General features: G+C 34.8%; 1 protein-coding gene across 1 annotated transcript; it reads left to right on the plus strand.

Annotated features, from left to right (window-relative positions):
- Window positions 1-433: 433 nt before the first annotated feature.
- On the plus strand, window positions 434-1,920 carry LOC119077916. The gene is made up of 6 exons (XM_037185295.1): window positions 434-539; window positions 848-985; window positions 1,042-1,156; window positions 1,219-1,362; window positions 1,422-1,529; window positions 1,590-1,920. The coding sequence occupies exons 1-6, from the start codon at window positions 536-538 to the stop codon at window positions 1,855-1,857; spliced, it is 777 nt and encodes a 258-aa protein (XP_037041190.1). The 5' UTR covers window positions 434-535; the 3' UTR covers window positions 1,858-1,920.
- Window positions 1,921-17,185: the final 15,265 nt, after the last annotated feature.

Consider the following 17,185-nt stretch of genomic DNA (forward strand, 5'->3'; position numbering starts at 1 on the left):
ACTCACTCTCATTGGGGGAGACGGAAGCTTGCGTTTAATATATTTAAATTTTCTGTCCATACGTTTTACGTCATTTTTCTCACACTTTGAGAATGACCCCTTAACAGAACCTCTCTCGTTTTCCGTTTAAACATTAATTTATAATTATAGATTATCTTCAAGATACGGTACTTTCAGACGTAACCTCACTAAAGTTTCGTTAAATGCTTCGTTCATTCATTCATTTGTATACGATTTTTTTAACGTGGATGGCATTTCTTAACGTGTATGGCATTTCAAACGGCATTTAAGATGATCTATGGGCAAAGTTGACAGCTGTGCTTAAGATTTTAGGCTGTACATTTTTATCTGATTTTCCATTGACGAAGGACGACGATGTCAAGTCAATTTAGTACTCTCAAGTTCAGGAACTTTTACAGTCATATATTGATAGCATCGAAGAGTAGGCCAACCCTTTACTGGTGATTTTTAACTAGTAACTTTTCGGTAACAGATTGCTCAAAATTCAAACAAAATTTTTGTCGAAAATCAAAACATGGGTAAGTCATTCTCAGTCGAAACAGATTTTTCATCAAATTCTAGGCAAACAAAAGAAGTGGTAGATTTTACCATGAAAAAAACGTTAGGTCGATAAGCTCGAAAGGTAAAGCTTGTCATACCTTGTTTTGATTTCTGTGGTACATACAACGTTAAAAAGCTTCAAAATGAAAAACACATAGAGAGAGAGAAGATTTTGTATGGATTTTTCATATTAAATCTTTTCTCTCTTTAACGTTGTACGGCTGATAAAATACCGCAGCTTGAGCCAAAACAATTAAATACTGAAGATTCGTTTTTCGTTTAACAGCAAACTTGTCTGAGAAAAAATCTAAGATCACAACCAAATACACCAATCACACAACTGTTGGTCACAAAAATCATGACATCACCTTTAAGAAACTTCCGATGTACTCGTTCCCGAAAGGTGAAAAGACGAAACCTAAAGGTGAATTCTTGAATACGGTTCGGTTAATTATTTTTTTCAATCGAATTATATTTTAGCTTTTGGTCCGGGCCCAGCTGCTTATCCGCAAATCGATGATAGACAACAGCACAAAGATCAATCATTTTATCAGAATGACCAATCATTAAAGTCTACTTTTGGTGCTCGAAGATTGTAAGTGTCAATGAACGAAAATGCGTAAGAAGATTGAACCAAATAAAAATCGTTTCTTTCAGTTTGGAAAATCAGCTGATCAATCCGGGACCAGCAGCTTATCCACTTCTTGATGATAGTAACGAAATGTATTTTAATGACAAACTACCGATCAATGGATTGAATATACCGAAGAGAGCGAACAAGTTCTCTTTCGGTAGAGCGACGTGAGACTATTGGTATATTGGTCATTTGCATTTATACAACCAGCTATCATGTTTCACAGAAAACCACTGAAACCATCAATCCATACCGAACCAGCTCTGTATCCTTCAGTCGGTAAATCGATTTTACCGATTGAAGAAAAGAATAGGTTCACATTTGCTGGCCGTCCGTAAGTTTTTCTTTTTCGTTAGTTTTCTTTCTATCCAATCATTGGTTTTATACTTTTTAGAAAACCATTGAAGCCAAAGTTCGAAACACCTGGACCGAATGCGTATCCGAAATTCGAGCGCGAGAAGACAAATTCAATCCATCCCAACGAAACCAGACTAAAACCGACAATGCGGATACCGCACAAAGATGTCTTCAAATCGAATTCACCACCACCGAACACGTATCCGAGACTAACCGTTAGGGGGCCATATGATCCGAAAATTTTTAGTAAAATGATCAGTGGACCCAATGCGCCGGCGTATTCAATCAGACGAAGACTTGACTGAAACGATTTTTTTTTTCAATTTGGAAATTTATTTTACTTTTAAATAAACCGAGAAGTTAGGCCATGTGATGATTACCTTTCTAATGACAACCCACACGACCATGTACGTTTCGTGTAACTTCGAGAAATTTCTGTAACAAAAGTGTAAGTTTTCAGTCTTTTTTTCGGTTGAAAACTTCAACTTTAACATATCTCAGTGTGGATGAACTTTAAACCCAATAAGACCCTATCTGCCCCGGAAGTACATGCAATTACCTTTCTAATGACGCCTCACACGACCATGTACGGCTCGTGTAATTAGAGAAATTTTTGTGCAAGTTTTCGGTTTTTGCTGACCTCACACTAGCCACACAAGCTTCGAAGAATTTTTTGAAAGTGGTTTTGGCTTTTGGGGTCGAATACCTTACTGGGCACATATAAAAAATGCCAATAGAAAATGAGTCCGATTTCGGTCTTCTGTTTTTCAGAAGAATCCCTCACTCTTTTCTCAGATCTCTGGTCTAACCCATTGCATCCGAATTAGCCTTTTAAGACATCGATAATTTTAATCCAACTCCAGAATCAGAATAACGAATGTTATAAGTGTAAGTGAGAGCTCTCTTCCGAAGGATGTAAAATGTTACAATGTAGACAAAACACCTACTTGAACATCGAACAAATGTTTTGCTGGTGTGGATCATTTAGCGCCACTTGTTACAGATAAATGTCTCTGAAATTAATTAATTCAACACATTCCACAATATGCCTCGTTTTTAGCGCCATTATTCAATAATGAAGGTTTCTTTATTCGAGAAAATATATAACCCACTTTATATTTACGACCATCAGAGACACCCATACATTCTACACTTTCGCCAGCCAGCACATTAAAGCTGGTAAACAAAAAACTCGTTTTAAGTTTTTTTGAAACGAACGAACGAAAGAGCCATGATAACAACTTAATTAATTATTCTTTTCCTCGTTTTTCTCCCTTCCACCAGATTGACATTACATTCGTTCCAATTATCCAATTAAATATTGTTTTTAATTAATCCTTTCCATGACAACACCGATTGAGTTGTTATTTGAGTTCAAGCAAGTATTTATTCATTCCGTTAATGAAGTTGTTGCGCGGTGTGGTTGACGGTTTATTCGTTCGTTCAAACGATAATATCAGCGGAGAGAAAGAAGAAAAAAATAGTTTAAATTCACCCCGTAGCACTATTCCTAGCATTAACACCCAAATGTCAGACGTCAAAAATCCTCCAAAATTTGAATTATCGATGCCGTATTTGCATGTACTGAGGGTTGTAACTCATACCAAGAAAACAGTACTCTAAATAGGGTACTGAAACTTCACAGTGTGTCAAACACTGTAAATACAATTCATACAAAATAGTACTATATTTGACAGCTGTCGATTGTGAACACTTTTGCTTGAAGTGCGTTGAACAAACAGAAATTTGGTTGATTACGAGAAAATAAACGAAAATTCGATAAAATCAAGAAAACTTTTCTCAAAGATTGACATTACTCCTGTCTCAATGAAAGCAATACCAGACTCTGTATTACAGAGCCTATTTTCAGTGCATAAGCCTCCGAATATTTTCTTTGGTAATGCTAGGATATGTGCAATGTTCACCCACATATTTTCTCGCGTCGTTTTTTTTTATTCTACTTTCTTTCGCTTGAAACGTTCGTCGGATGTTTCATTGATGAATTGATGTTGATGGGGTATACAAATACAGAATTTCCATTCTCAATAGAAGCTGGTTTTTAAAACGATATAAATACTGATCAACGTCTAATTAGGTGTTGTTTCTTGTGAAAAATTGCTACTAATCCGCTTCTACTAAGGTTACATCTTAAAGCCATGAGTACAGATTAACGGAGCTCATCGGCTATATTTTTTGAATGTCAGTGTCACAAGGGCTACACAGATGGCTTTCATTGCATTGTGTGTATGAAGGTCCAGAATTCAGGTCGTATGAAATTAAGTCATTGGTGTACACGTACAGCCGTTAATAGTTCCGAGGTACACTTCTTTTCAATTCAAATTCAAACGATTTTACACTGTAAGCTTTATAGTCTTACTTTTACAAAAGCAATTAACCTGGAATGGGCTGAATCCTGACATTTTCCTAGTCCCGAAATGTCAGCCCTTCCAAGGAATGCGTTAAAGAGCATAAGTTAAACCATAGGACTGCTCCTAGCATTAACACTCATTTTTGCCGACGTCAAAAAGCCTCCTAGTCTTTACGAATGAAACTCAAGGCCTCTTTTCATTCTAGGAGCAGATCTGGGTCTCTATTTTCAATCATGGGAAGATGAGTCTACCTGGAAAATACCGCCATTTTTCGTATCGAAGTGACGTCAGTTTCCAGTGAGATTCATCTTCCATAATTGAAAATAGAACCCTGCAGTTAAACACTATAATTTAAATTCGTCTTATGTTTAACTGTCAACTTTGACAGGAGAACAAAAGCATAAAAAATTGGGTTTCCTTCGCGTCGCTGTTGCGTTAGCTAGAGGAAGTCGCGATATTTCAACTTTACCTTAACTGATTTTACCGGCTTATAGGATAAATCCGACTGTAATTCTTGCTTGAATCCATTATTCCACTGTTTAGTAATCTTACCAATAGATACGGGACAACAAGGTTGGTAATAGCCACTATGTAAATGTTCGACTCAAAAATAAAAAAAAATGTGGAAAGAAGGCAATGCAATTTCGACTTTAAGCATATGGAGAGTGATGCTGAACTCGCAGGAATAATCGAGATGATGAAGTGAATCCGAGATTAAAGACAGAATTACGACTCACCAAGAGACTTTTAGACATAATTTCAGATTCCTTAAGAATCACAACGAAATTCCAAACATGAAAAATTGCTCTCCGTGTTAGGTTAGTAACTAGAAATAGTCTCTCGTTCCTTATCTTCAATGATGACGGAATACTAAAATTTAAATATTAAATTTTATGCAACGAATTTGCTCGACAGTTTTATGCATTATATACCTCATTCATAAGTATCACCATTGACTGTCCTTTTGTTTCAATTAGCACAACGTTTTCGTTTGCTTTCTTTTGTTTTGAATTTATTTCGTTCACTGCAATTAATTTTCATTTTCATCTTTTTGTTGTTTTATAGAAATTAATATTAATGGCGGTTTGTAACTGGATACAGTCTACGGTTCGCATTTTTTTGCTACATGTTTTAAAGTGAACATCCAAAAATATATATAGAGAGTTTTGGAGTGGGAAAATGAAAACAAAAAAATGCATTACGTAGGAAGGTAAAGGGCGATTCGCAAGTCGCTGATCCACTCACATTTGCTACCTTTACTACGAACTGCACAGTCTAGGGAAATGTAACGAAAGCCTTAGGGAAGGTTGTAACCAAAGTATATAAACATTGAAGGAAATGCAAGCTCTCAGCGGATCAGAGAAATAGAGGCTCATGTCCGGAGGAATTGACGCAGTCTAACCCCCAAAAGAAGAATGGAGAATTTTTTTTTGAGACGCGACAGCTATGTATAGGCGAGAATTCTACTTTCGCTAAAATGTCCAATATCGCAACCAAATTATTTTTAAAATATTCTCACTTGAAATACAAAGAAAACACGCCTACCAAAATGCTCGGGAACCGGAGATATTGCGTTTTCCGAGTCGTCATTTGCAGTACAAATACACGAAAAATGGCATTCTCCAAACAATCTTTCAACTTACTCTGTATTTTTTTTTCTATCTATCTATCTATCGACGGACTATCTCGGAAAGTAGTCAGCCAAACTCCATGAAACTCTGCAGGAACCTTAGTCAGGCCATTAGAACTTAAGTTTCATTCATCATTATCCCAGGAAAGATCAGAATTTTTTGGAATTAATTAATTAATTTTCGGAACAATTTCTCTCATATAAAAATGTACAGCCATTTTGTGATGATAGTGTTGTGATGATTGTTGTGAAGTTGGTTGTAATTTGGTCGAAATTTAAAAGTTTTTGAATATGGTGGGCAATTAGAAATAGTTGTTCACTTTCAGGGTATGTTGGGCAGCTGGAAAAATTTGGTCGCTTTCGGTGCAGCTGATTTTTACCAACTTTTCAATTTTCGTCAAATTTTTGATTTTGTGAAATTTCGTCAAATTTTCGATTTTCGTCAAATTGTTGACCTAAAACGTCCATAATGAGTGATATCTCAACAAAAATCTCTACGAGAAAAGTGTGATGCAGTCTTTCACGATTTCTAAAATGAATGATATCGCTAGAGTTGACACTTTCAGCTTTGTTACGAAAAAATTAAATTTTACAGCCAATAAGTTCAAAGAAGCTGGTGTAGTTTTCCTCATCATCTGCCAAATAAATTTTACAAAAAAAAATTGACTGAAAACAACAAAAATTTTACCAAAAAAGTCTGAAATTTTGACAGAAAATGTATGGACTTTCTGTCACTTTTTCAGTAGGAGTGAAATATTGACAGATATTTGGCTAGTAGTTTTTTAACTCTCGCACACCAATTTTCACATTATTATGTACACAAACTTAGCTCAAATTCACATCTTAACCCAAAAACGCAATTTTATTTTCTTGTTTCGTTCAGATGCCAAAATTAATTTCAATTTGCGTTAACTATAACTCAAAAATAGTTTCCATAAAGGAGAGTGTCGTCCTTTATGTATGCGAAACACTTTACTTAAACGAACGATAAAGGTGTTATAAGTGTATTGCATGCATAATTCTATCAAAAGAACTTGTATGTGAAATAGAAAATGAGGAAAAAAGCCATCACGGAGATGACTCTATAAAGCTGTTCATTATAATTACATGATAGATTGTGATGCATTACGCCAAATAATGTGTAATGTGTATCAAACGAAGGTATAAATTTATTACTATACTCAACTGCTATTATAGTATACGGTGTACGTTTGGGAGGCAAAGAAAAAAGAAAGAAAGAAAATGGGTACAAGCCCAAGCAGCGTCTAAAAGAGTCTCTCGTTCACAGTCAACAGCTTCTATTACATAAATTAAAATCGTTCGTAATTAAGAGCAACGTCGCTCAGACAATATTTTTTGTTGTTGTTGTTGTTTTGCCTTTGAAGAACGAACATTTATCGTTTGAAATTGCGGCATTCGCTCACAAAGGGATTTTTTCTGGAGTATTTTTAATATTAATACTTGTAAAATGTGCAGAGTGCTGTGTATGGGTGTAGAGTGCAATGTTTTGCTAGGAAATACAGAAAATAATAGCACAATGTTCAAGTGTTACTGGTGGTATACGTAGTGAAAATTGTTATACTGGCGTATATATGCGATTAATTTGTTCATATTGTGTAGCGCCAATGAGAACACCTTTCCTGTGTTAATGCATAAATGAAGTTTGTACTAACATTCAGGGCTTTATAAAAATGGAGCACATACGGATGTTATTCTGTATACAACGTTTATTCGTGCGGAATAATTCAAATGTTGGCGGATTTAGTATAGTTCATGTGACTACAACCTAGATATCTCAGACATGAATACGGAGAAAAAAATGAATTTTCGTCTAGAGAAAACATATAAGGAAACATTTCTTCTGCACAATACGAACTGGGAGATGCAGAAAAAGACGATAAAAATGCAACACAGTATTCAAAATAGTTAGAAAATATCAAAAATAGGCAAGATTATGAGGATCTCAACAGCGTTTTGATGTGCTTTTAGACACTGCCTACATTTAAGAAAATGTTGTTTATTTTCACGAATATTTTCTTTCATTTTTTCAATTTTCGTGAATATTTTCAATCGATAAAACCATTCAAATTTCCTGGATTTTCAAGATTTTTAAAAGTTTTTCAATTTTCTTCAATTTTCAAAGAATCGAAACTTTCCTATTTTTCTAGAATTGTGGAAATTTTCCTCGATTTTATCGAAAATGAAAAATCTCTAGGGTAGGCAGTCAACAGACATTTTCCTAACGCATGCTGAAAGCCTTTTTTAACCTGTACGAGCCGGAGGCGAGTTCTAGAATCAAACAGGCTAAAAAAAACCTTTCAGCACGAGTCGGAGCTGTTTAGCATTCGTTAGAGAAATAACTATTTCGAAGCACACCAGTCGTAAAGTAACAACTTACCTAATGGAACAGACTTGTATCATTAATCCAATGTTTGCAAAAATTCATTTTTTTAAATTTTGTGGGCCATCACCTCAAATCTTACAGATGTACTCCTTTTATCGTATTGATTTATTGCCTTTTCCCGCACCTTCATACATGAATGGGATGGTGAAACATTAACAAAAAAAAAAATTGAATGTGTCATTTCATCCACTATGAGCGATGATAGAACAATATTTGCCTTGAAATGAAAAATAAATCTGGAAAATGTAGCGCTTTGCAACTTTACAGTAAATATTAAAAAAATATTTTTTTTTTCTCATCACAGAGCTTTTACTCTCTTAATGCATTCGCAAGTAAGTCAAACAGAATTCATAAATTTCTTACAGCAAATGTTGGTGGGTGCATATAAATGGCCAATCATGTAATGGACCAAAATCGGATTTATTTACACAAGCACCGAGTGCTTTATGTGCACATTGATTTTTTTTGTTCAGCTAAAATCATTGAAACATAAATGTAAATCCTTTATAACTCCAAAACGTTAATGTGTATCTCTCTATTTCTGTATTCTGTGCAAATATTAACCATCCGAAATAATGTTGGCCTGCGTGAAATTATAGCAAAATAGAATTGTGTGCACTAGTTATGTGTACTAATGATAATGGGAATTTAATCCTACTACCTCTGTAATACCGTTATGTTACAAGTCTTACAATTCTTATAGGTACGATTCAATATTCAGTATGATATTAACGTATACGAACATTAACGACAGTGGCTTATGATAAGCCAGCTGCATGACTGTTCTGCGAATCTGCAGTTTCCATTAAAAATCGACTATTAACTAGTTGAACAGAACCACGGCAGAGTAAAGTAAACCAGGCAGGAGCGCTGATTTGACTATAGGGACCTGATTCACCTGAATAATCTAGAAGCACTATATTTTTTGCGAATAAATTTTTATAATTTAGTCAGTGTTCATTTGAGTTCATTTTCATACAATGTATTGACGCCGTAAGTGCGGTCGAAATTCAAAATGGAAAGTGCGTGATAATTTCTAACGCAGCGTCATTTTCATACAAGGAAAGCGTTGAAATTTACTTTTCGGTTCACTTTTTCATCGAATCGTTCACTTCAAATTCAAATTTTAGGCACACTTAAGGCGTGAATTGGGTCCCTGATTTGACGTTTCGAAAATGAACTGCTCCTTCCTGGTTTATTTTACTGTGCCGTGACAGCACATTTAATGTTTGAATCTGTTGATATAGCTTATATTCAGAGAAATGATGACAGCATTATCATTTATCTGAAAAGTGACATTTTTATCATCTAAGGACAGTGACAGCAGAAATAAACCATTTTGCTCCAGTTATAATGTATCAATCAATGTAGTATTTGTTGAAAAACAGTAAGACTTGATTGTTGTGTCGTCTGTGAAGAATTAAGCATAATATTATAGTATAAGGACACAGAAAACTTGAAGGCCATGAAACTTTAAATAACCCAAAAATTGTGTGGATTTTGAATTTTGTAGACTTTGAACGATCGCCGATGATTAAACAAATGAGTTAACAGATTTTATCGTCTTGCGACAGCGTAAAGTATGAAGTACTGGAAATACATGAAAATAACGGTTACTTGGTGTAATAATACCACATTAGCTAGCATTAGTTTCTAACACGGTTATCGTGCCAGCAACCATCGACCTTATAGTTTTTATAGTGTGTAAGAGAACGTCTTTGTCGATCCATAGCTGATAGCAAACAAGTATTAGTAAGTGTGATCCAAAGTATTTCTGTTCTTCCACCAAATTTAACTTCGAACATCTTTACATCACCGAACTTATAGTCTCCGCCATTCAAATAGAGTGACCGCATTCACTTTTAGTTTTCAATATATTGTGAAAATACAACAGAATTGATAAAAAGAAAATCCCTAGAATGAGGCTTTCGTACTATCCGCCTCTAACGGATAAGATCAAAGACGTTTTAAAGTCGGTCGGCATTTCAACGGCTTATGCGAGTGACAACAAAATTAAGAATTCGTTGTGCAACAAGGACAAAGTGAATAAATCGGATAAGCCGGGAATCTATTAAATGAAATGTGAAGTATGTGACAGATTTTATGTGGGACAAACGAGCCGTCGGTGTCGTTGTCGGTGGAAAGAACATATTTGAGCTATCGAAAAGGAGGATTTAAGATCCGCGGTCGCGAAACATATTTTTGATAATCCGACGCATAAAATTGTTGAAAATAATAGTGCTAAACACTAGTCTAATAATATTGATAAACATAAAGGTGAAATTATGAACGTAAAACTGCCTGCACTGGAATGGAAAGTGCTTTATTCTTGCATATGACCTAACATTTGATGTTTAGACTGAACGAAATAACATCAGTGCTTTTGATGTTATGGATGTGTACAAAAAATCCTGTTTTTTGTAATACAATGAGCATTTGACGACGTACTTAAAGTACGAGATTGATATAAAAATTTGATTTTGGCTTCAGTATCGTGTATCATCTCCCGAAGATGAAATCGTTGATTTCGAAAGCGTTTGAAAGGTTTGTTTTTTATAATTTTTGAGTTTTAATTTATGTCGTGTACGTTCGGTTGTCGCGTCATTTGAAAGTCTTAAATGTAATTGTCGGAACTATAAGGCTGATATACCTAAAAATTAATTAAACATTAAGATTGGCTCGCCTAGTTCGTATATAACGAATAGATGGAAGCACTGGGTTCCAGGGTGTTTTGAAAATTTGATTTTTATGTTGCCAAGCAATGTCCTTAACCTTCCCATAAAAACGTAGAATTTGACAAAAGCACGTGTGGCAATGTATAAAAAACAACAAACAAAACCTTCTCAAAGCCAGTGACGAACCACTTGTAAAACGGTGTATCGTCACTACCGCACTTATCAACGATGCCGAATCATTTGTTTAGAACTTTAAATTTTCGATTCTGTGAAACTCCACAATCTATTGTATTTATGCCGAGATTGGATATAAGGAGGTATCGGTTACGCTGAGCAAAATTATCGCAAAATTTTCTGAACTTTTCTGTATTTTTCATACAAAATTGTATCGCGATTTCATAAATGTAGGGCGGTTACACCGACCGCCTTTACTTCACTGGGGCCTATTTTAAGGAATTTAATTTCCAAAAATTTCCAAAATTTCACAGATTTCACAAAAATTCTTAAAATTTCTAAATTTTGTTTTCTGATAGATGTCGTTCCAAAGTAATCAGTTAAGCTCAAAGACATGAAAAACAACTAAAAAGGCAGTAAAAACAACATTTACGATGCACAATCTGTTGTGTTTTTAGATAAAATGACGAAAAGTGATGGAAAAATTTGAGAATTTTTGGAAATTTAATTTCCTTAAAATAGGCCCTGGGTCGTATTGCAAAAAATCTATTGCTGCTATCGGTAACTCTACCTGCTTTTCAGTACAAAATTTCCCCCCAAGTGATAGATTAAGATTGGCTCACTCGGTGTGTGTTTTTTAAGTAGATCGAAGCAAGAGGTTTCGGTGGGTTTTGAAGCTATGTCCCTCTATGTTGCCCACATTACATTGATTACAATGTCAAACATATGTCCAAGGCCTTTAATTTGTGCTAGGTGAAGTCCTTTTTCACCAAAGTTTCAGCGTAACCTCCCAATTAAAATATCTTTAAATTGTCAATAATGTCTGGAAACGTGTAAAAAACTAAAATCAAAATCCACCAGAAACCCGTGACGATCCTCTTGTCGACGGACAATGCATAAACAAATTCCTTAATCTATTGGCGATCCAAAAGTGAAATTTTGGGCTGTCATTTCGTTTCAAAATTTTACTTTACGATCGCCGCATTTTTATAGAAAATAAGAAGTGAACACCGTCAGTCAGTGGATGAAAAAGTGAACCGAAAAATACATTTCAGCGCTTCATTGTATGAAAATGACACCGCGTTAGAAAGAATTTCACACTTTCCATTTAAAAATTCAAGCGTACTTACGGCTTGAGCAGTGAAATGACATTAAAAATTGTATATTTGCGTATCAGAGTCTTCAAAATTCCCGCGTTCGGGTATTAAAAATTCGCCAATCCATCGTCGACGACATTCCAATACTTCAGATTTTTTTATATTGTTATTTATGTTTGAAGGATCGAAAAGGAATAAAAATTTTTATTCCAATTTTATTTTATAAATAAAATTTCTTTAGTACAAAATACTAGTCATCACATATTTTTTTCCTATCCGACAAGTTCTACATTTTTTGTCTGCCTTCTCTATTTTATCAAACAAACAAACTTCTGATGGAAAATATTTTTTTTACCATAAAAGCGAATTCAACTCAATTTATGCTTATGTCTGAACAAGTAGGTATACATGTATCCACGTATAGCATATCCACACAGCAGTAAAATGTTCATGTACGAAGTGTACGAAACAAGAACTATAAAGGGGTGCCGGGTATACACAAAAAAAAACTAATCCGATCTAAAACAAACTATCTTGAGAGCTTTTCTATAGCATTTTGCCAGTTTTTCACCAACAACATCCAATAAATTGATGTAAAATTGTATTTTTCTGTGGAATTTTTAGTACCTTATCTGGAGAAAATGCTGCACATAACTTTGTTTTGTTGGTTTTTTTTCGCTCTCTATAGCATAGCACAGAGTTCAGTTTAAATTAGGATCAAGTAAATATGTATTCACGACATCCTATTTTCGTTTAGAAGTTCCGGGGTATGTGTAACACGATGATAAGCTTTATTACAAGCACAGTATACGTGTTTACATGACTGATACACATAATAATTGTATGCATAGATCCCTCTATTCCAATAATGGGTCATTTTATTACAAAATTACACACTTCATATGTGTAACAACCTACATAGTTGTGGATATCCATATGTATACGTAGAATGTGTAACGATGTGAAATTAATTCAAAGCCCTAAAATAGAGCCGTTCGATTCAAATGGTACTAACTAAACAATTGTTCAGACATTTATCTAAAACAATTTCGTCATAAATTTTGTTGATTTATGGGACACTGTGTGTGCTCGTAAACAGTGTATGAGCCACATATAGTTTGTAAGCAAAATGTTATAACTAAAATTTTCATAGAAAAAATGTTGCACAACTAAAAGCACAGGTGTTTATCTTGTGTGTATTTATGTGTTGGTGGGACATTCGCACGGCTCAATATCGCTCTGGTATGTGAACTATTCGTACAAATGTGTGGTATTGAAGGTGGTGGTTTGCATTGCATAACTTCAGCTGTTAATCATTTTGAACGGAAATATTAATTGGGGTGGAAAACTAAAAAACATTCCTCGCATTTACTCACTTCAGCATAAGTTACGGTCTACCTTTCTTTGCGTCGAATGTCGTTTCATGCACTGCTTCTAGCATTAACATAGAAAATATTCGGTGACTGATGTTTGCAAATTAAAATTTTATATTTAAATAATGCTACTGCTACGGTAATGTTTGTTTTTGATACATTTTACGGCCAATAGGTTCAATCTGGACTACCAGCATAACGAGTCTTCAAATACTATGTAAATACTCTCTACTGACATCTCGCCTAACTATAGGGTAGAAATAGTATTTACTCAAATTCATCGTTAGGGCGGATACACATTAGGCTTTACTTACGTCGTATTCCCAAAAAAATCTGTGTCGCATGTGGCAGATACATTTTCTTGTAGATCGGTTCATTTGCCACTTTGCGACGCAGATTTTTTTGGTAAAATTTTTCCAGCTGCCCAACATACCCTGAAAGTGGCCAAATATTTCCAGCTGCCCAACATACCCCGAAAGTGACCAATTTTTTTTAAATTACCCACCATGTAAACCATCATATTCCAAATTTTTGAGTTCTGATATTTCAACCAAATTACAACCAACTTCACAACATACATCACAACTAACTATCATCACAATACTCTCATCAAAAAAAGGCTGAGAGATAGATAGATAGACAGATAGATAGAAACATACAGGGTGAGTTGAAAGATTATGATTGTTTGGATAATGCCATTTTTCATGTATTTGTACTGAAAATTACGACTTGGATAACGCAATATCTCCGGCTCCCGAGTACTTTGGTAGGCGTGTGACTGCTCATTTTCTTTGTATTTCAAGCAGAGAAATTATAAGCGCGGCCACTCATGGCCACTCATGGCTGGGATAGAACACGCCTGACGATGACTGATTGATTACATATAACCGATGGAAGAAAAAAGTCCATGTAATAATCCAACCAATACGTCAAAAATATATGAGAAATTGACAGACGAAATGAGAGAGAAAATTGTTGAAAAAAATATGCCTCAGGAGTGATCTATCCCAGCCATGAGTGGCCGCGCTTATCATTTCTCTGATTTCAAGTGAGAGCATTTTAAAAATAATTTGGTTACGATATTGGACATTTTGGCGAAAGTAGAGCCTTGAGTGAAGTTTAGGGCGTTACATTTAATGCGACAACCTCGCTAGGTAAATTACATGTAGAAATTCCAATAATTTTAGTGCAAGGACAAGTCCGTAACCACTGATCGAATGTTACTTAAACTACCGTCCTTATACAGTGTTTAAGGAGAGCGAAAACCAGTTAAATTTAATTGGTCTCGGGATCAGCTGTCAAATATTCATCAATAGATCATTTTCATTATACGGTACTTGTCAACGTAACCCCACTAAATGTTTCGTCCAGTAGTACAGTAGTCCTTAACCTCAATTAATTGACGTTGACTGCGTTCAATTTACTGGTTTTTACATGAAAATCGATCGGTCAATTCATTCGATATTTTTCGACATGTCTGACAGCTGGGATCGTGTCTGACGTTTACAAGGTCATGAAAATGATCTATGAAAAAAAAAATTGAGAGTTGAGCCAGTTTAAATTTGTATGTGATTTCTCTAATTTTGACATGTGTCCCCGAGACCAGTTTAAACTAAGTGGTCAAAAATCGCTCTCCTTACACTGTATAGATTAGATTGTTACATTTTAACAATTTTCATCTCTTTTCCACGTACCGTTATGCATCATAAAATCAAGAAGTTTCTCGACTTTGACATGCACCTATTTTGATAGTGTGTTGATTTATAGTATGCACACGTGGGTTGGATCCAGTTTCAGACAATATTTCGTTATGGAGGTGTAATAACTTTTGCAGAGCAATTTTGCTAATGTTTTTGCTGTATTATGCTTTGTAATGTTGAATTTTATCTACAAAATAAAGTATAAGTTTGGATCACGTCATGTGGGATTTTTCATGAATTGAAACAGTGAATAAAACCGTTTCAGATCATGTTCTATTAAAGCCCCGTCATAGGAAAATGACAGGACAGTTTCCCGAAAATGAATGGAAAATTTTATCACAAAAATTCACCGAAAAAATTCAAAGAAACCCAACTCTTATGGTTTACATTGTATTCGGGCATAGTCTCTTTAGGTCTCCAAGGCATATTTGAACACTGAACACTTTTTACTCGATGCAAAAACAAAAAGTTTTTTTTTGTTTCGTCGCTACAAAAGCTACAAAAACACAGAAAACATTTCGACCCAACTGTCACACTCCGCTATTATAAGTACTAGAATGAATGTTTGATGTGTTCACTTCGGCGGTAAAATATCTTCGTTCAAAAAAGTGTCCCTAAGCTCTTCGAGCGATGCACCTTTTGCAAACTTGTAGCCTAGGCGGAAAAATATTCATTTTCTCACGATTTCTCTGATCCAAAATGTTTTTTTTTGGAAATTGTAAAACCATTCAATCACTCAAAAATGTGTTACTTTTAAAGAAAAAAAAAGGTCTGTGGCTCTTCTGTTGGTGATAACTTATCCCACTATGAGAAACCATTGCAGATTGTGTAAATTTATGTCTCTGCACAGGTTTCAAACGTTTTGACATTAGTTTGGATTGATTAGATTTGCATAACGACGTAAATGAAACCGAATGCAAAATTACACCTAAAACTTTAGGTGTAAATTCGCAGTCGGTATCATTCACGTAATCCAGCTTTTGTCAGTGAAACAAGTTTTAAATTCTAACTCACCTAGAGCTGTAATTTCAATGATAATTGGTCGAACATTCCATAGCCTAGATACACTACACTCACGAGTTTTTCGACTTGGATTCAAAAACATACTCGCAAAACGTGCCAAAAAACAACTTACATTGGTTGAAAATAGATTATATTTGATCAGATGCTTCAAATTTATGAAAAAGTTTGCATAGCCATGTTGGCCAAATGTCGATTCTAATTTTACGATAACTTAGATGGATTTATCAGTCGAAAAATGTCACTCAAATTATCGTACCAATAATGCTTGCGAGGGGGAAACTACGCCATCTATTTGGTATTGGTGACCATTGGTGCACTATTTCCTTCTACTGGCGTTAATAGAAAATAGCACCTGTCCCAGTATTTGCCCGCGTAGTTTCTCCGTAGTCAGCTTTTTTCAGACTTGTTCCTAGCGCGCCGTGTTGTCCATCACTTCATTTTCACTTCTATGTGTTCGGCTTAACGGTAAATCCTCTTAGTGAGGCTTCATCGATATAATCTGTTGCCCCATATAAAACATGCATATGGGAAGAGACGCTCCGTTAATTAGTTAAACATTTCGTTGGTTCTAATAGCCCATAGGGAATTCAAATTCGAATGTATCCTGTTCCTGTGTAAAACTATTTTCATGAAATAGAATTTCAAAGTTTCTATGTTCTTAGAGGAGTATCCTATGAATTATGATAGAATGTTGGTCGCTATAATGGCATACTAAAATTAAAACTGAAAAAAATGAAACATCTCATCGTGACGAACAAATTAAAAAAAAAGAAAAACAAAAATTTGTACAATAAAACTGCGATGGTAAATATATCGAATTTTGTTTTGTTAACGACCTTTGGGTTTACAAATTCACACCGGTAATTATTATTTTGTAACATCTCAATCTTCAAATTAGGTTTTTCAAGAAGGTCTTTAGAGGAAGATTTCTTTTTTCGGAATCTTTTTTTTTACCTACTCATCATTGATGGTATCCTCTCTTTTGTATTTAACACATGTTGTTGGGTCTCAAATACTTTATTGATTACATTTGGGATATTATGTTATATCTGTCTAAGGATATTATACGGTATACGTGTGGTGTATGATCCATATGGTATATGTCGATCGTTTATGTTTGAATTTACAATTTTCAAAAACCATATGGGAATCCGTTCATTGTTCAATGCGTACGGTTGATCAGTTTTT

This window comes from Bradysia coprophila, unplaced genomic scaffold (assembly GCF_014529535.1).
Source record: "Bradysia coprophila strain Holo2 unplaced genomic scaffold, BU_Bcop_v1 contig_24, whole genome shotgun sequence".
NCBI classification, from domain to species: Eukaryota; Metazoa; Arthropoda; class Insecta; order Diptera; family Sciaridae; genus Bradysia; species Bradysia coprophila.

Bases quoted from the DNA above. Each gene is read 5' to 3' on its own strand.
- LOC119077916 (XM_037185295.1), top strand. The intron at 986-1,041 runs GTGAATTCTTGA...ATTATATTTTAG, and splicing joins TGAAAAGACGAAACCTAAAG to CTTTTGGTCCGGGCCCAGCT. The intron at 1,157-1,218 runs GTAAGTGTCAAT...CGTTTCTTTCAG, and splicing joins ACTTTTGGTGCTCGAAGATT to TTTGGAAAATCAGCTGATCA.